At 35.9% G+C, this 19,206-nt stretch overlaps 1 protein-coding gene and 1 long non-coding RNA gene across 4 annotated transcripts in view; one reads left to right on the plus strand and one right to left on the minus strand.

Annotated features, from left to right (window-relative positions):
- The window catches only part of LOC121882435, a 33,784-nt gene extending 30,373 nt beyond the window's left edge, over positions 1-3,411 (plus strand). Inside the window, exons 3-4 of the long non-coding RNA XR_006092084.1 lie at positions 1,749-1,840; positions 3,011-3,411. This is a non-coding gene — a long non-coding RNA (uncharacterized LOC121882435). The remainder of the gene's footprint in view (positions 1-1,748; positions 1,841-3,010) is intronic.
- Positions 1-18,279, minus strand: part of LOC121882433 — a 45,333-nt gene extending 27,054 nt beyond the window's left edge. The window contains exons 1-33 of one of the 3 annotated variants that reach the window (XM_042390694.1): positions 16,865-16,974; positions 15,927-16,074; positions 15,491-15,562; positions 14,248-14,351; positions 14,107-14,158; positions 13,781-13,933; positions 13,520-13,684; positions 12,539-12,691; positions 11,617-11,781; positions 11,117-11,260; positions 10,842-11,012; positions 10,640-10,687; positions 10,358-10,510; positions 10,112-10,282; positions 9,729-9,773; positions 9,475-9,627; positions 6,738-6,908; positions 6,556-6,600; positions 6,276-6,428; positions 5,847-6,017; positions 4,924-4,968; positions 4,653-4,805; positions 3,867-4,037; positions 3,700-3,744; positions 3,433-3,585; positions 2,996-3,166; positions 2,826-2,870; positions 2,553-2,702; positions 2,286-2,450; positions 2,145-2,180; positions 774-836; positions 621-692; positions 224-295 (exon numbers count right to left, since the gene is read on the minus strand). In XM_042390694.1, the coding sequence (XP_042246628.1) occupies positions 224-295; positions 621-692; positions 774-836; positions 2,145-2,180; positions 2,286-2,450; positions 2,553-2,702; positions 2,826-2,870; positions 2,996-3,166; positions 3,433-3,585; positions 3,700-3,744; positions 3,867-4,037; positions 4,653-4,805; positions 4,924-4,968; positions 5,847-6,017; positions 6,276-6,428; positions 6,556-6,600; positions 6,738-6,908; positions 9,475-9,627; positions 9,729-9,773; positions 10,112-10,282; positions 10,358-10,510; positions 10,640-10,687; positions 10,842-11,012; positions 11,117-11,260; positions 11,617-11,781; positions 12,539-12,691; positions 13,520-13,684; positions 13,781-13,933; positions 14,107-14,158; positions 14,248-14,351; positions 15,491-15,548 (3,616 nt within the window). In that variant the 5' untranslated portion in view covers positions 15,549-15,562; positions 15,927-16,074; positions 16,865-16,974. Of the gene's footprint in view, positions 1-223; positions 296-620; positions 693-773; positions 837-2,144; positions 2,181-2,285; positions 2,451-2,552; positions 2,703-2,825; positions 2,871-2,995; positions 3,167-3,432; positions 3,586-3,699; positions 3,745-3,866; positions 4,038-4,652; positions 4,806-4,923; positions 4,969-5,846; positions 6,018-6,275; positions 6,429-6,555; positions 6,601-6,737; positions 6,909-9,474; positions 9,628-9,728; positions 9,774-10,111; positions 10,283-10,357; positions 10,511-10,639; positions 10,688-10,841; positions 11,013-11,116; positions 11,261-11,616; positions 11,782-12,538; positions 12,692-13,519; positions 13,685-13,780; positions 13,934-14,106; positions 14,159-14,247; positions 14,352-15,490; positions 15,563-15,926; positions 16,075-16,864; positions 16,975-18,185 lie in introns of those variants that run through there. The other 2 variants (XM_042390695.1, XM_042390696.1) reach the window with 2 other exon arrangements.
- Positions 18,280-19,206: the final 927 nt, after the last annotated feature.

Here is a 19,206-nt window from a genome sequence, read left to right on the forward strand (position 1 = left end):
TCAAAAATACATACTGGTTACAGCTGGTTGTGTTGTTATGTTAAGACTTGTTGTAGCAGAAGGTGTTGTGTCTGTAAAGAACATTTTGTAGTAATGTGTCAATGCAAAATTATTCACTCTAGTGATTAACCATGTTCAGTATACTGTACATGTTTTTACATACGGTATTACCTTAAAACAGCCTACTTGTAAAAAGTAATAGTGCTGTTACAATTGCACTTACTTGTTATAACTGTCAGTGATGTGGTTGCAGCTGCAGTTGTGTTTAGATTAGTTGTACCAACAGGTGTGGAATCTAAATGGAATATTACACAATTATTTATTGTGGTAAATTCATAGTGACCATTATACAGTTGTTACATATGACAATGTATATGTAAAACAATGTTGTTTTTAATCATTTACAGTACTTTTTCCAACATATACTTTTCTAGTCAATGAGGTAATGATCACAAAACAAAAACTTTTAATGCACTGTACAGTTATGACCCATGTTTATCTTGAAACTTCATTGAATTGAAACGTAATTGTTACACTAGTTGCTGGATTAGCTGTCGGTATAGTAATGTTTAAATCTTAACCAGAGGACTGTTACCCATCCCTTACTTCTAAATACTTACTAGTAACTACAGTCGACGGTGTAATTGTGGGGGTTGTAGTGTTCAAGTCTGTTGTAGCAATAGGTGTTGTGTCTATAAGGAACATTTTATAATGACGTGTTAATATCGACAATAGAATTCAAAATTAGTCAGAAGAATGTTTGAAGAACCTACTTGTTATGATTGTTGATGCAACTGTTGTAGTGGCCACATCTGTTGTACCAACAGGTGTAGAATCTGAAAAGAACACAAATGTTAAATCCCTCAAGTGAAGATGAGTAACAGAAAATTCACATGTAAAATATAAGTGTTGTGGTGTATAACAATAATGCTTAAAATTAAATTTGACCTACACCCGTTTTTGGCATCTTATTTGCAACCTTACCAGTACCTATAAATGTACATATAGCCAAATTGTGTTTAATTTAGTGGACATACCTTATTTATTCTACTATTATTTGAATTGCCATGCATGGAAAAGTAAATGTAAAAATGTAAAATACACCAGTGTTATATAGTAGTTTACTATATAAGTTTAACCCTTTTGCTAAAAATCTTACTTATTACCAGTGGCATGGCATGACTTTGCCACTAGTTGGGGCTGCGGCCCCCTGTAGCTCTGTGTATTTTTCCGTGAACATGCACTATACAATGTGGCAGCGAGCCAGCTGCTGGTGGCTACGGCTAGGCTAGCAGTTTCTAAAAGTTAAAAAGGTATCTTTTGGTGGCCACATAGCAACTGCTTTCACTTTACAACTACCACCACAGTACCACAATGATCCGTGTACATTTTGCCTGCCATCAGTGAGTAAATGTTATCTAATAAGGAAGCAGCAATTTGGAAATCTGGCAACATTTCTTGGGCACAAAATTCTCCACCCCAGATCCAGTTATTTAACCAACCATAACCAATCAGGGGCCACCAGGAAAAGCCAAACATATTACACACATACCACCGTCGGACGGATAAAAGTACGCCATTTGGCACGCAGACAAAGATTGTAGGCAGAGCTTTTTCATTAGTCATTACACGTTTCTGTAATTATGCATGATTTATGTGAAAGTAACAACTAAATTTTATACACACACAACAACAAATAACAAAAACTATTTTTCATTAAAATATGTATTTCACAATTGGATTTGCAGGAGGCGTGGCACCCCAGGACCCTGAATGTACCACATGTCGTTGCTTATTACGAAGACGAAAAGTCAAAGTCAACATTTTACATCAAATATATGTGAGTATCATACAGTACATTAGTTATGAGAGTAGGAGTTGTTAAATTTGCTGTAGTGTTTTGCATTGTGGCAACAGTTTGATTTTTTAAAAAGTCGATAAAACGCAAAAAGTAACAGTTGTTTGCTGAAATACCAAGAAAAGCTAAAAGAGTAGCTCAACTGTTAAAACTCAGACAAACCATATTTCAGAAGCTTGATGAATGAGAAGGAATAAGTGACAGGTTGAGTAAAGAGGTAGAAGAAGAAGTAGGGTGACAGCCAACAACTATGTAGTATTCATAAATTTAGTGTTGTATTTCATACCAGTTGGAGGAGTTGGTGATGGGCAAATGAAGAGGTCTGTTTGAAAAAGAGACAGAGTCATTTTTGAAAACAAATAGTTGTGCAAATATATAAATGTGACTGATGCATGAAAGTACTTCATTGGGGATTTTAAGCTCCTACCTGACAGTGGCTGGCAATAAATCCCATCTGGAGGAATGGCATTGATGCATCCACAAGTATTGTCAGTTATATTGTTGCATTTGCCAAAAGTGGAGCACATATGACAAGGCCAACGATACTGTTCTTCACATCTACATTGGAACGTTGTACCATTTGGGTAACAAACTACAGAGAAAATGATAATTAAACAGACACTATTGAATTGTTGAACTTGAAATAGGTTTTAGTGTATACTAATTAATTCTGAAGATGTAACATTATTTTTACCTGTAGAAATATTGACATCCAAGACCTGTATGTGGTTGTTGATGCTGATGGGGTAACTGATGTTGCTCAGAATGGTCCTCAGTTGATTTATTACTGCAACATCTGAGATGTTCAACTCAATAGAAATGATGTATTCATAAACTGGAGGAGCTGTAGGGAGATATTCAAATAAACATGGCATACTGTAAAAACAACATGTTTTGCCTAGAGTACTAACATTACAACCATTCAGTGTTGTCCATTGATTTAGTTGTGTCTTAGTCTCAGTCTTACTTGTTGGTGATGGAGAAGGTGTTGTAACAGGACAAGCTGCAAAGTCTGTAAGGAGGAAAAGAGAGAAAAGTACAATAGCTGCTGAATTAGAATAGATTTTGGCATTGAAACTTCTTAGCTAAATATGGATTGCTGCTTTATTTCCATATGATTAGTTCAAAACTGCTTACTGTGCTGATCAACAGGCTGGCAATATTGTCCATCAGGAGGGAGGGTATTGATGCATCCACATGTGTCATCAGTGATGTTGTCACAGGATCCATACAGGAAACACTGGTCACATGACCAACGATACTGATCCTCACATCTGCACTGGAAACCAGCACTGCTTGGATAGCAAACTGGGGAGGGTTAAAGAAAATATCAAGATCATTTACAAAGAAATCTTGTGTTGTTATTGTTGATATACACATATAAGTTGTGAATTTTGCATGAAATAAATACACATTTGTTGTACACAGGTAAAAATGTTTAGCAGTGTAGAGGTGGTTCCGTTTTTTGTGTCACTCAGTGTATTGTCTACCTTCTCTATTGTTTTGCTTTGCTTTAACTGACCACAGAATAAATTGCTTATCAGTACTTTTAGTTAAAATGTTATTATTTTTACCTGTAGAGATGTTCACATCTGAGACCTGTATGTGGTTGTTGATGCTAATGGGGAAACTGATGTTGCTCAGAATGGTCCTCAGTTGATCTATTACTGCAACATCTGAGATGTTCAACTCAACAGAAATGATGTATTCATAAACAACTGGAGGAGCTGTAGGTAGATATTAAAAGAAACGTGGCATTATGTTTATGTTTAACTTGAAGTGCTGATATTAATAATCACTTAATGTTCTTTATTAATTAAATGCTGTCTTCTCAATCTTACTTGTTGGTGATGGAGAGGGTGTTGTGGCAGGACAAGTTGTAAAATCTGGGAGGAAAAGAGAGAAAAGTACAGTAGCTCCAGAATAAGAACACATTTTGGTACTCATACTTCTTAGCTAAGTATTGATTGCTGCTTTATTTCTACATGATTAGTTTAAAACCGCTTACTGTGCTGATCAACTGGCTGGCAATATTGTCCATCAGGAGGGAGGGTATTGATGCATCCACACGTGTCATCAGTGATGTTGTCACAGGATCCATACAGGAAACACTGGTCACATGACCAACGATACTGATCTTCACATCTGCACTGGAAACCAGCACTGCTTGGATAGCAGACTGGAAATAATCATATCATGATGAAATATGTCTACTAAGAAAGCATCTGTAATACATCTATTGAGAATTTGTTGTTAAATCAATGAAAAAAATGCAGATCTGAATTGCACGCTTCCAAATATTCAAAATCTGAAAAAAGGTACATTTTAATAACTGATTCAGAGTGATTGTGAGATTGGGAAAGTCAGATGGCTGACAACGTATGTAACCTTTTTAATACAGAATGTTTAATAGTTGTATAGTTAGATGTTGAAACACTGTTGTGCTAAAATGGATATGTACCCTCATGATTAGCAGAAAATACTGTTACACTTTGTTGCACCATAATCTAAAGTTATATTCTTAGTCTGACATAAATAACAGAGCAAATCTTTCGAAGATCCCAACATTACAGAAGGCCACTTCTTGAGAGATGATGCATACCACATTATGAGATGATAAACATATAAGCTAAAGAAAAGATAAAAAAGATATTTAAAAATCAATAGACTTCTACTACTATATGTTTTGACCCCTGAAGAATTCGAAATCAGACTATAAAATCCTTTTTTTAAAATACACCATGAAGTGAAAAAGTTGTATATGTTGAATCATTTTAAATGACATTATTCTTACCTGTAGAAATGTTAACATCAGATATTTCTATGTCCTTGTTGATGCTGATGGGGTAACTGATGTTTCCCAGAGCGGCTTTCAGTTGAACTATTATTGTTGCATCTGTAGTGTTCAACTCAATAGAAATGAGGTATTCATAAAGAACTGGTGCGGCTGCAAAGAAAGAAATCAAAGGAGAGTTGCAGAAATGAACTATAAATGCAGTATCACTTATCTGTACTGTGTTTATCTTTTTGTTTTCACAGATTAAATATTGCCTTCTTGGTCTTACTTGTTGGTGGTGGAGGTTTTGTTGTAAGAGGACAAGTTGTAAAGTCTGTAAGAAGGAAGAGAGAGAGCATTTGATTCTGAATAAAAGATAATTACCACTATACTTATAAGCTACATACTGTATTAGCCTTGATATACTGTAACTCATTATATTTTTCTGGACACTACATTTGAAAAAGTTGGACAATCTTACATTTGAGGAAAAGACATTTAGATGTAATTATGCATTTCTGACAACAGATGGCACTGTTTCCAAAAGCTTCCTTCTGACTGAAACAAGCTCCTGTCTTTAGGCAACTCAAAAGCCAGGAGTGACAGAGACACAATAATTGTTTTGAAAAGAAAAGTGGCTCAGAGAAGCCGCTTATTTCAGTTTAACAATGCTTCAGAGAGCTATAATGCAAATTTTCTAATTATGGTTGTCAGAGAGGAAAAATTATCAAATAACTACTATGACAGTGTCACACATTGTCATGTTACAAGATTGTGTCTTAAATAAAAGAGTAAATCTCTCCAGGATCCCAACATTGCATTAGGCCACCTCTGAGAGCTTGACATAAGAATTAAGGAATGGCTCTTAATAGCCCTGTCAGCTTTGAAATCACTTAACAGCTGAATCTCCTATAATTCTGATTCTCTTTTGAAGCCCATCGATCATGTTTACTGTATTTAATTTGCATAACCAAACAACAAATGTGATTACTGTATATATAAATTTAATTTTCATTCATTTGCAGTTTTTTTCTTCAAATGTGACAGTATTTCTGGAATATCCCCCTATCTTGATTTGATAAAAGTATATATTCAAAGTGTCCAATCTTCACTTGTTTTTTTTATTCCAAAACATTGTGTTGCTAAATGGTTTTTACAATAAGCCACATCGTACACTGCCGTGAATGCAGTAATTACTATAGACCAACTTACTGTGCTGATCAACAGGCTGGCAATATTGTCCATCAGGAGGGAGGGTATTGATGCATCCACAGGTGTCATCAGTGATGTTGTCACAGGATCCATACAGGAAACACTGGTCACATGACCAACGATACTGATCCTCACATCTGCACCGGAAACCAGCACTGCTTGGATAGCAAACTGGAAACAAAAACATGGATATCTGAGGCCTTTTATTTACATACAATAATAATCATTCAAAATTACTCATGACATATAGTGCTGAATGTGTCATGAATTTTTCTGACTTAAAATTGTCTCTTAATTTGAATAATAAACACATAAATTACTTTGCATGAACATACTAAAAGCAGATGATACATTTTTTTTCAGTCAAGGGCTCAACTGGAAACAAGGTTATAGCTGGTAAACCAAAATTGACAGAGCTATTAGTAATACCTGTGGAAATGTTGACGTCATAGATTTGTATGTGGTTGTTGATGCTGATGGGGTAACTGATATTTCTCAGAATGGTCCTCAGTTGATCTATTACTGCACCATCTGAGATGTTCAACTCAATAGAAAGGAGGTATTCATAAACAGCTGCAGGAGCTGCAGATAGTCAAATCAAAGGCAAAATGAGATGATAAGAAATGAGGGAAACATAGCCTCCTGTTGTTTCACTTTGACACATCATTTAAGGAAGTTGGATAATTAAATAATGTCCTCTCAGTCTTACTTGTTGATGGTGGAGAGGGTGTTGTAAGAGGACAAGCTGTGAAATCTGTTGGTAGACAAAGAGAGTGAAGTAGTTAGTGAGTAGAGTAGTAAGCTAATTAAATAATTTATTTAAAGGCTTATATTCTTTTACAGTGGATGCTGTGTGGAGAAGTGAAGAATGAGGAATAAAAGACTGCTTACTGTGCTGATCAACAGGCTGGCAATATTGTCCATCAGGAGGGAGGGTATTGATGCATCCACATGTATCATCAGTGATGTTGTCACAGGATCCATACAGGAAACACTGGTCACATGACCAACGATACTGATCCTCACATCTGCACTGGAAACCACCACTGCTCGGATAGCAGACTGGAGGAAGACATCAAAAATATTTAAGCCTGACATACAACTTTGAATACATGTACAGTGCACACTTCAAAACAAACAGATTCACTGAGACTTCTGGATGTAAAAAAAAATCTCCTTGGTCAATATTAATCAATATCAAAGTCACCTCACTCTGCCGCCCTGGCCTCTTTTAGCTCATAAAACTCAACATTTACAGACGGGTTGAATCTGAGATGCTCTAAAAAAAAACCCTTTTGGTAGCTATCAGTGTCTAGCTAGTGAAGAAACTGATCATGTATCAAGCTAAAAAATCAATGGATATTTTTTCTCAGGAATTGGTGAACAGCAGACCAGAGCTAAAATAGCCAATGAATATTCTCCAGTTGGATGAAGATGTTCCTCTTTGTCTGGCAGATATGTAAGTGTGCAACTGTTATATATATATATATATATATACATATATATATATGATATAGTCAGGTCTGCGTGTATGTCAGCTTCGTTTGGAGACTTCCTGTCTGCTTATTGGACAAAAATGAATAAATAAAGCTGTAAATGGTAAACTCAAACCAACATTTATTCATATATTTGATTTATTAATTAACATTAAATGAAACCACCCGCGTAAAGTGAAAGAGTTGCTCACAGTGCCGAAATTATGAAGAATTACCACCAAGATCTGCAGCTCCGTTTACTATAAATTTCAATTAATATAATATAAAATTCAATTAATGTTGAGTAAACTGCTCTCATCAACCTCCTCCTCCAGCTGTTTTCAGCAAAATGTTCTTATAAAGCCACTGTACGTTACCTGCCAACACGACAGAGCAGACTGACAAATTAAGCAATTAGCTAAAGAAAGTCAAACATCTAGCAAGCTAAAGACAGATATTTTTCTCCAGACTTGGTGGAGATCAAACCAGAGCTATAAGGAGAGTGAACAGTGAACTTGTTATTCTCAGGTGGAAAGAAATATGACTCCAAATGAATGCTAAAATTGCTCTGTGTCTGCTGAATGTGAAAATTAGCAATTTTTTGTATGTGGCGACTATGCATCTGTCATGTTTTTTTTACCACCATGTAATTGCAAAAAAATATGTTTTTAATAAGCTTTAGGTTGCCAACTCTGAATACAGCCTAAAGTTATTGCCTATAGGCCTTTATTATCTTCACCTGCTGCTCATTATCCTGTCAGCCCCGGTAGCATATATACCAGTCCTCTGCCATCCGTTACCGGTTAGTTCATCAATGTTGATTGGTGGTATACTCGTGTTCCAGTGACCTATTCCTGTTTGCCTGATCCTGAACCTGTTTCCTTGTCCCTGATTTCCCTGTCTGATTATCTGCTACCTGTGTTTTTGACCTTATGCCTGTTTATGACTTGCCTGCTTGCCTGCCTGCCTTGCCCCCTTGGAACTTGTTTGCTTGTTTAAAGTGCCTTCACATTGCCAGACTGTAAGGCTGTTTTTTTGGATTTTGGTTTATTAAATCATCTTTTCGTTCAGCCTGTCTGCCTTGGTGTCTGTAATTGGGTCCTCCTGCTGTTTGGTCAGTACACACCCATGACAAACTGTCCCAGTAAGCCATGACAGTGTGACAGTGAGCCAGCATGCAATACCAGGACACTAAAACTGAAGCAGCTAAATTGAATTTGGCCATTATTCATTTGATTATTTGCACCTGTGCCACTGTGACATGTCAAAAATGTCAGAAACAAACAAAACACTGGCACTCATGGATCTATCTTCTTATTATTTATTGTGGACAGAAATGGACATGTTTCAGCCAGAAGCCACCATCAGTGTAATAAAAAACAGAAGAAATGACAATATATATAAACAGGTGAAGTTCAAACACCAATCAGTGAAGAGATTACATAATTGTTTATGATGAATGAACCACCTTGACGCAGCCTCTTCCAATGAAGTGACCAGTGTGACCTCAGTAATCAGTGAAAACAATGACTAGTGTCATAAGCCAAAGGGTAATGAACATACAAAACTGAACGCCCAAGACCAGAAACACACAGCAAAAGACAATATCTAGAGGGCAATACAAACCAGATTAATAAATAGAGATGTCCATAAATGCAAAAACAGTTGCCACAAACCATAATAGAGAGATCACCTTCATAATGTGCATACATTCAATTTGTCCTCTAAAGAGGAAAATAATAAAATGAATCTATGCTTAAAACTGTCCAAAATGCATTAATGACTAATCAATGTGAATAGAGGGCTTAAATTACTAAGTAAATAGAGAAATCTCTGAAAAATCTCTGAAACAGGATATGTATATAATTATATGGATGAGGATAATAAGGGTATGGCTTCTGTCTGAAACATGTCCATTTCTATCTGCAATAAATAATAATAACATAGATCTGTGAGTGCCAGTGTTTTGTTTGTTTCATCCTTGCCACAACCGTGCACCTGACTTGGAGCTGTTTTTTTACCATATCAAATATGTCTTCCATGCAAAAAGGCCTATAATAATAGGACTGAATTGAATGTATCGATAAATAATGATATATTTAAAATGTTATTTTTTTAATGATTCAGTTAAACTATGATTTTAAAAATCTTACCTGTAGAAATGTTGACATCAGAGAGTTGTATGCGGTTGTTGATGCTGATGGGGTATGTGATATTTCCCAGAATGGTCCTTAGTCTATCTATTGTTGCAACATCTGTGGTGTTCAACTCGATAGAAATCAGGTACTCATAAAGAAGTGGTGGAGCTGTAGAGGGAGGAATCAAAGATTGGAAAAGTAGGTTTATAGCTGTATCACTTCTAATGTATGTTATACTGTTGATTGATTTAAATATTGTCTTTTCTCACTTGTTGGTGGTGGAGAGAGTGTTGTTGAGGGACACGCTGTGAAGTCTGTAGGTAGAAAGAAAAGTAGGATAAGGAAAGTATAGATATTGGTATGAGTGGAATCATACTTTCTTGCTTGTTGCACTGTTTGTCCTACCAATAATTGAGAAATGTCAATTGACAGAATGGGTGTGGATCATTTTGATTATGCTGAATGGTTTGCAGCCTATAGTCCATAATAAGTTTCTTTCTGTAGAGTGTAAGGAATGCCACCATATAGGATGAATAATTAAGAAATAAATGATTGTAATGCTATCACCTCATTTTTCCTCATTGACAAAATAAGAAGTTCCAAATTATTTGGAAGATACAAAGCGAAGAAGGAGGAATCAAAGACTGCTTACTGTGCTGATCAGCAGACTGGCAATATTGTCCGTCAGGAGGGAGAGTATTGATGCATCCACATGTGTCATCAGTGATGTTGTCACAGGATCCATACAGGATACACTGGTCACATGACCAGCGATACTGATCCTCACATCTGCACTGGAAACCAGCACTGCTTGGATAGCAAACTGGAAACAAAATAGTTATTCATCAGATTTTTTAAGAACAAGGTATGGACCAAAGAGCATGAAAAAATATACTACCTGTAGAAATGTTGATGTCATAGACTTGTATGTGGCTGCTGATGCTGATGGGAAAACTGATGTTTCTCAGAGTGGTCCTCAGTTGATCTGTTACTGTAGCATCTGTGGTGTTCAACTCAATAGAAATCAGATATTCATAAACAACTGGAGGAGCTGCAGAAGCAGAAAATAAAAGAACAATGGGACCATCAATTAGTTTACATGTCGAGAGAGAAGAAAAGCTAAAAATATTTTTGTTAATATATTTTCTGATTAATTACAAAAAAGTCTTCTCAGCTTTACCTGTTGATGGTGGTGTAGAAGTCGTTGTCAGAGGACACACTGTTTTGTCTGTAGACAGAAATACAATTGTTGGTGAAAAAGTGTCTAAAGGAGTGTTAAACATTCACAATCAGTTTCAACATTGGAGCATGTTAAGTAAAACAGATTTCAGTATTATGTCTGCTCACAAAACATCATAATGGCAACACAACACAATACTCACTTTGATGCTGTATTGACTGACAGTACTGTCCATCTGTGGGAATAGCTTTGATGCACCCGCATGTGTTGTTTGTATCACCTTCACATTTCCCATATGTGGCACACTTGTCACAAGGCCAAAGATAGTTATCCTCACAACGGCACTGGAACCCAGTGTCATCCTGGTGGCAAACTGAAGAAAACACCACATTTTTGCTTGGAAAAGTTCAAAATTTCAAGCTACACACTTCAGGAAGAAGTTATCACAAAATCTATCCTCTGGGGGCTAAAATATACCTGTAGTAATATTTGCATCTGAGATGTTTATTTGTGTGCTGATTTGAATGGGGAAAGTGATATTTTCCATGGTGTTTCTCAGTTGATCTGCATCTGTAGTGTTCACCTCAATGAAAATCTGGTATTCATAGACAACCGGGGGCACTGTTGAAAAAAGAGAGACAAATTTTGTTTAGAATGCCTCATGTATGTAATGGGGTTGGTCTTACAGTAGGCCTATGACTTTAAGTTTTTTTGTGTAAACATAATTATGAAGGTACAGGATCATGTGGTCTAGCATCAAGCTTTATATTAACTGCAGATAATACATTAAATACATTTTTGCACAGAGGGAGGACTGTGGATTTTGGCCTCCATCACTTACATCGTGCATTATGAAGGGATGGTGAGAAAAACTGATTTCATTTGGACTATTGATTTAATACAAAAATTGTGAATCCGTTCTTTTAATAAGCATAAATTCAGCATTATCAAATTATTTTGCATTAAGTCTGTATCACCTGTCTTTGGCTGGCAGTATTGCCCATCAGATGGAATAGCGTTGATACACCTGCACGTGTCATCAGTGATGTCATCACAGGCTCCATATGTCATACAGTTTTTATACGACCATACAAACTGATCCTCACATCTGCACTGGAAGCTGGTACCATTTGGGTAGCACACTAAACCAGAACACATGAGAATATAAAAACAGACTGAGCTGAATGATTGGTCATTGAAGGTGTTTAGTGCTTGCAGCAGTTTGATATGTCAAAGCCTATTTTGATATACATGTACATATTGTACAAGCGGTTAAGAACTGTGAGAAAAATGTAACACACTTTTTGTCGTTAGATCAATCATTTACAGGCCACCTATGTTGGGCAGTGTAGAGTAGGATCACAGCAGGATTTTCACAGTTCCTTGTTGAACTTTAACTTGTGCATGCCTGCAGAACTGACTCTCCTGTTAACCTACTTGTATTTGTTAAGTATTTGGGCAGTGACGCACATCTTATTGCATTTGCTCTGCACCAGTGCACATTAGATTTCTGGTTCATAGACTTCCTAATATGTGACTATGTTTTTTCAAAAGCATTATCAATGGATAATGTCACAACTTCTTTTATTTATTTATTTCTAATTTAGATTTTTTTTACCATTTGATGTACTGTACCAGAGTTAGCTTACAACTAATTTAGTTGGTGGGGAGTCACATTGGTGTTATTAATTACATTCTATTCTTTGTGTGTGAGGATATGTTATAATATAATGTAATATAATGTGTATATTTGTTCTCTAGATTTTATAGAATTAATCACTTTGTAAATTGTGGGGGGGGGGGGGGGAGGGCACAGCACACTGGACCACACTTGGCACCCTCTGCCTTGATTCATATTAGCACCCATGATGTTAAGTCTTGAAGAAGCTCTGTTCTTACCTGTGGTGATGTCAATGTGTGTGACATTCACAGTGGGACCCAGAGTCAGGGAAAAGCTGCCGTTGTTTAACAGGCTCCTGAGGTAGTCCACTGTCGCAACATCAGTCACATTCAGCTCTACATCCACTTCATACTCAATGTGAGCTAGCAGCACTGTAGGAAACAAACAACAACATGATTTAGGGTCTTCTTTTGATTCTTTGTAGAGAGATTGCTGTACATACTCTGTAAGATAGTTAAGATAAAATTTTAGTTTGTGTTTCCAGAGAGGGCTGATGGTCCTCTTAAGAATCACATTCTGTTTCACATATTCAAGGGCTGGCATTCAAGGCTATAAAACAAGTTTATTCTAAAAACATAATACAGGAAATTACCTAATCTGTGTTAAATTCTTTTGAAGTGGCACATAAATTTCACTGGCTTAGAAGTCTGTTAAAGATTAGATTTATTGTTACAAGGAACTGGGTTTAGTTCTTTGCTGAGGTGTTTAGCCAGGAACTTTATCAAAAACGTCTTTGTAGCTTCATCATCTGTACAGTGTAATGTAAACCTCACCATTAACCACCATTCATTTATACTTTCATCTTTTGTGTTTTAATGATATGCTGTGTGTGTATGTGTTCTGCTGTGCATATCCTTTTTAAACTTGCAATAACTGATTTTTGACTTCTTGTTGGCAACTGAAACAGGCTGTAAACACAAGACTGACATATTTCCTTATACAGTTGATATGGCCAACTTGTTAGCAAACATTTGCCTATTTACAAATCCAGCATATATGGAGCAACATAAGTCTTAATTGGATAATGGAATTATTGTTAATATAATTTGTGAGGAATGAATAAAGTTTATTGAATTGAATTAACATGCTCATAAATAAATTGTGCTGAATTGTAATCAACATTCAACTGCCCAACTGTGACAGGACCATAGGAAATGAATGCCTCTGAATTCTTTGTGAAGGAATTTGAACTTAATTACCTGACATTGGCTGGCAGGACTGACCATCAGCTGGAATAGCATTGATGCATTTACAGATGCCACCAGATATGTAATCACAGGCTCCGTATGTGATGCAGCTGCTGTATGGCCAAGCAAATTGTTCCTCACATCTGCACTGGAAGCCAGTGCCAGTTGAGGAACACACTGTCAGGAGAAAAGCATTGTCTTAGTGTACTGTTAAGGTTGGTAAGTCAGGTAAGTAAGGTCAAGTCGCTCTTTACTGAAGCTTGCTGTACTCACCTGTGGTGATGCCGATGTCAGAGATCTCTGTCATGTTACCAAGTTGTATGGGGAGACTAGTATTGTTCAAGACTGACCGAATCCGCTCAAATGTTTCTACATCAGAGGCATTCACTTCAACATCTATCATGTAATTCCATTGGCCTGTATGCACTGCAAATTTGAAAAGAGACAATATGACTTTAGACAACCATAAATATATTATGTACAAGTTCTGATATATCCTGTCTTGAAAATTCATTGTATCTAACAAACAAACAAACAAAAGCAGTTTGGTAAGATTTGCTTGAAAATCTTTCTTCAAAATATGAATTCAATAGACTGACCATTCCTTCTCTCCCTGGTGTGAGGTAGAAAATGTTCTTCTTCATAGTGTACCTGAGACAAAAATAATTGCCTTGTGTTATCAAAACATGTGATCATGCTCCCGTATTTTATGCTCAGTATTGTAAACAGAGTGGACCTACCGGTGAAACCAAACTTGAAAATTCAGTGAAGTTGCCTGTTTCCAAAATATAGAGTGCCAGCAGAAGGGCAAAGATGGTTAAGCCATTCTTAGATATTGCCATTCCTTCAAAGAAAGGTTGATAGAGAAAGAAAAAAAAAAGAAATGATATGGTGATTCCATCCAGCTTTACTTGCTGCATTGTTTTATTGGCTGTTGTCTGTATAGTTATAACAACAATAGATGCGGAACTTCTCATATTAGTCATAACTCTAACATTAGTCTAACATCCAACCACACCTTCAACAAAGGAATGCCAAGCCAATTATTAAGGCTTTTATGGTTTATTATGAGCTAATAATTATCTCATCACATCAATGCTATTTATCAGCTTTATAAAATTCCCGGCATGGCTTTGGGGCTAGTCCAAAGTCAACCCATCAGCTTAAAAACTTGTGTCTGCCAGGTGTACTGATTAAAAATAATCCTGCTAAAGTACTTTTCCCCTATTATTTTAGTCTTCCAACTATGTCTTTTTGGTCAAATATGTGTCTCCAGGGGCCATGACTGTTTTGTTCCAACTGACAGTGTCAATACCTTAATTTGATTGGTCTAATATAATTCTTGTATCACTTCAATTCAAATAGCCATACAGACAGATGGGCCGACATTGTTAGCTGTTACTTAGTCCCATTTGACAAGTTTTTAACCTTAGAACAGTTTAAGCTTCTGTTGAACTACGTTTTATATAATGAATGCTCCTGTTTGTTTTCTTTTGTCTGTTTCTTTTCCTGTTGTCTTTTTCTTTGTGTTATTTGTAAGTCATTTGTCTTGTGTTTGTGTTGTATGTATTCTATAACTTATTTTTGACTATGTATTTGCAGGGCACCATTTTGAATAATAGCTTTGCTCTTAATTGGTCTTCCCTGATTAAATAAAGGTTATGTCTCCATTTGTCATTTGAGAACTCAGTATCAGTATCAGTGTTCATACAGGGCTATGGGCTCCAGTCAGGAGTACACCACAAACATTGGCAGTGTGTCTCCTAACAGCACCAACTCTCTATGTTACTGTCATCAGCCACTGCCATGGGAAACACCCACCCACATGCCTGAAGCTTAGATTTTCCACAATAATACATATAGGTTTCTCCTCATTAAAAAAAAAAAAGAACATTACGTTAATTAAGTTGGGTGAACTTGACCTTCTAAAGTACAACTGAAATTTGAAATCTCCCTAATCATAAACATATTTTTTTCACCTACTTCTAGTGGTTTTAGCCATGCAGGGAGTTTTGGCTTTGCCCGGGTTGGTGTTACTCATCTTTGTGCTGCTCACTGCAATCAAAAAACAAAAATCAATACTAAAAATTCACCAGAATTGAACTGACTTCCAGAATCAGTGTCTCGGTTACTTTGGTTAACCCATATAACTCACTGTCAACAATTTTCCTCAGACTATTTCCTCTTTAGAAAATAGTTTCACTGAAAAATGTTAAGCAACCAGCAAGGTAAAATCTCAGAGAAAGAGATCTGAAAACCAGAGCAAATACAGTAAAATCAAAAGTACCAGCATGGCTAGATACCACTGGAGGTAAATGAGAGTTCATGTTCATCATTTCCAGAGAAGCCAAATGTTACATGGATATCAGAATAAACAATAATAATAAACAGAAATTGTATTGTTTTCCCGTATACACACCTTTTATTGGCTTTTCCTCTTCAAGGTAACATTAACTGCACTGGACAGAGGAGCTTCCACATAGTGTTGGCTGTGAGTTAACAAGATCATGGCACATCAGCACAAGATTTATCATGCTTAGGATGCCAGAATGGAGACCTGTTCAGAACTGGAATACAAGCGAGTGAGAAGTGTGTGTGTGTGTGTTTAATAATTAATAGTAATGTTGACGTACAGTCTCTACAGTTTAATTGCAAGAGGGACATTCCGCACATGATTTGTCAACAAAATATTATGTGTTTGTTTTATGTGCATATGCTGATGTAATATGGCACACCACAAACACTTGATATGTTCACTGACAGCATTGTCATGTCAGTGAAAACAATAAGAGCAGTAACATGTAATTAGAGGTTATTAGTGTGAGGGAACACCTATTGGTTCACTTAACAAAGGAACTTTGTCACTGATAAGTCTGAAAAACAGGAAAATCTGTCTGTTGAGGGCAAGAAATTATCTTTTGAAGACATCCTGCATTTTATATCCCTCACTTACAAAACAAGATACACCTCACTTTTATCATTTTATAAATGTATTTAGTCATCTGTTCCTAAAGCAGTAGATTATGGAGCCCCAGAAACTGACAAAATTTAGTAAACGATTATCAAGCAAGTTGATGTCTTGTGTCTTCATCAAGGACCACAATGGAAATAAGTCTTGGACTTTGTGTCAGACATTATGTAAATGAATTGATTTAATGTCTCATTCTTGTAATGTCAAATAAACCAAATTGAAATGTACAAGAAGCAATAGTTAACTGACTATGTTAGCATTAGCAATGCTTTAGCAACCAAAAAAAAAGTAAATAAATGAAATGTTTAAGTTTACAAGGGTGTATACAGTGGTGCTACAGCAGTATGCAGTACAGTATATGGATGATTAACATTATTTGCACTCACTGCTGCGTTTTATGATGAAAGTTAGCTTCAGCTAGGTGGCTAAAAGTTTGGTGCTCATTGTGTTTAGCTAGCAGTGTTTTCAGTTGAGCATTTATCTACTCATTGGTAGTAAATAAAAAATAAATAAAAATCTTTTTGCTTCCTCCTCCTGATTGGACATTAAAGGACAATGACATATGTTTTATACTTCTTTTAAAAAAAAAAAATTAAACATTATTTATTGATGTATATTTTTGGCTTTATAAACTTTTACTACATTTTGTCAGTGTCATGACTCTGTAGAAGGCACTCAAAGGCAAAAGCGCCAGAAATGAAGAAAAGATTTGCCAAACAAATTCTATGGTTTGATAGATTGTCTTTTTGAATGTGTTTGGATATGAAATACTGTTTTGCTTTGCTATTCCCTGGTATAACTGTGTTTGGAGTTTTACTTTCAATATTGTTTGATGTTCTTTACCAATTTTTACATTTGTCATTTTTATTCCCATCCTTGCCAGGTCACCCTTGAAAATGAATTCCTAATCTAGGTGACACTTAACAGGTGAAAATAAGTTAGTGATAAATAAATTTATTTTTTTCTCAAATTTGAAGCAAATTAATATTCAAGAATGATGTGTTAAAAGATTATGCTACAGGTGTGAATATTTCAGTTATGTTATGATATTTATATTTTTTAAATATCAGTATAAATGCTATTAATGACAGCTTGTAATCATCATCCGATAGAGAATAAGAGCATCAGCCTAATATTAAAAATATCAATGTAAAAACTGTGCAAATGGCACCCTAATTTTTGCTAGATTAATGATAATGAAGTGTGAACTCTGTGAAATATCAAATATTTCAAACACTACATGAGTATATTCTAACATGTTGAAAACAAAAAATAATTCTTTGACCTACTTTAATGTCAGTGAATAATTGTCTGATTTGTACTCCCTTGTCAGTCCACAAAAGCATAGGTAACAACATGTAGCAAACAGATGAACTAACCCAACAATATACAATATTTTTTTTACAGCAAACACATAGCAACGTAACTCAAGAAAGATGCCGATGAGTCAAAGCAAACAGACTGATTATCAGTGGAAACTATTTCACCATTACCTCAATCCTTTCACACGCTCACAGAAAAATTTGCAAAGCCAGGGTTTAAAAGACATCCTAAAAAAAGGTTTCCATATAATCAGAAATTAGGTCACAGTGTAAACAGCCAGCTCCCTCAGCGAGCCTTTTCCTGAAAAACACCAACTCTATAAAACACATTCAATAAATTCCAAATGAATAAGCATAAGGAATATAAATCAGCCAACTTTCTTACCATAGTTCACTTTTCTTCTCTCTTCTGCTGTAATTTTGTCCTCTGTGTTTGCAGAGTGAGGACGCTGTCAAACCTGTATGTTGAACTATGGGAAACATGCTGCAAAAGAACTTCCTGAAATATAGTAAGCGACGCACACACGCACTCTGCTGGCAGTGGCTCAACAGGTTTAATCATTCCCTCGGTTTCTCTCTATCCTTGTGCCTGTATGCATGTGTGACACATGAATGGAGAATAGATGTTCAAAACAAAAAACATTTCATAGACAAAACTGGACATTATTCTTGAAAAGTGGCAGAAGCAACAACATTAGAAGCAACTAAACAGAGTTTAAAGAGGAGATGATAGCACAAAGCATCAGGAAGACACTGACTCAGTGTTCAACATTGTGAGTCAGTTAGACTGACATCTAGAAAAATCTACTGCAAGGTGTACAGACTGCCAATTAATGCACAGGTGACTCTCTTTTATTCTCTATACAGAGTGTAAATCCCTCTATAACTTAAAATGATTAATAGAAATACATTGTGTGTCAATGTAATGCTTTTAGGTTTTTAGGAATGGTTTGTGGTAATGCGAATAAAATACAAAATTGTACAATTGACACCTAAAAATATTTGGTTGATCTAAGTTCCTGTTGATTAAATATAATCTGTATAAAAAGTATAAAAGAAACAGCAATGTGAACATCTCCAAAGGCATGTTCACTGATGTTTCATCCTGAAAACAGGATGGACATTGATACTCATTCCTTAAACAGTAGAGACTCAGTAGTCTAGTCTATAATGAGCACTCTCTTAAAACACATGCACAAGACTGACAGGTGTTTTGAATTATGGTTTTGTTAGCAAAGCGTAGTATAGTGTATGTTAGTTTGTATGGACAGTGTGTTTCAGTGTGATTGAGGATGGCGATGAATAAAAGGAAACATACTCAAACATCCCTAAAAAGTTTGTTGTTATCATTGTTGTTGGTTTCAGACTTTGAGTTTTTATGGCATTCTTTTCCAATTGTCATATTA

Source organism: Thunnus maccoyii, chromosome 17 (assembly GCF_910596095.1).
Source record: "Thunnus maccoyii chromosome 17, fThuMac1.1, whole genome shotgun sequence".
Classification (NCBI taxonomy): Eukaryota; Metazoa; Chordata; class Actinopteri; order Scombriformes; family Scombridae; genus Thunnus; species Thunnus maccoyii.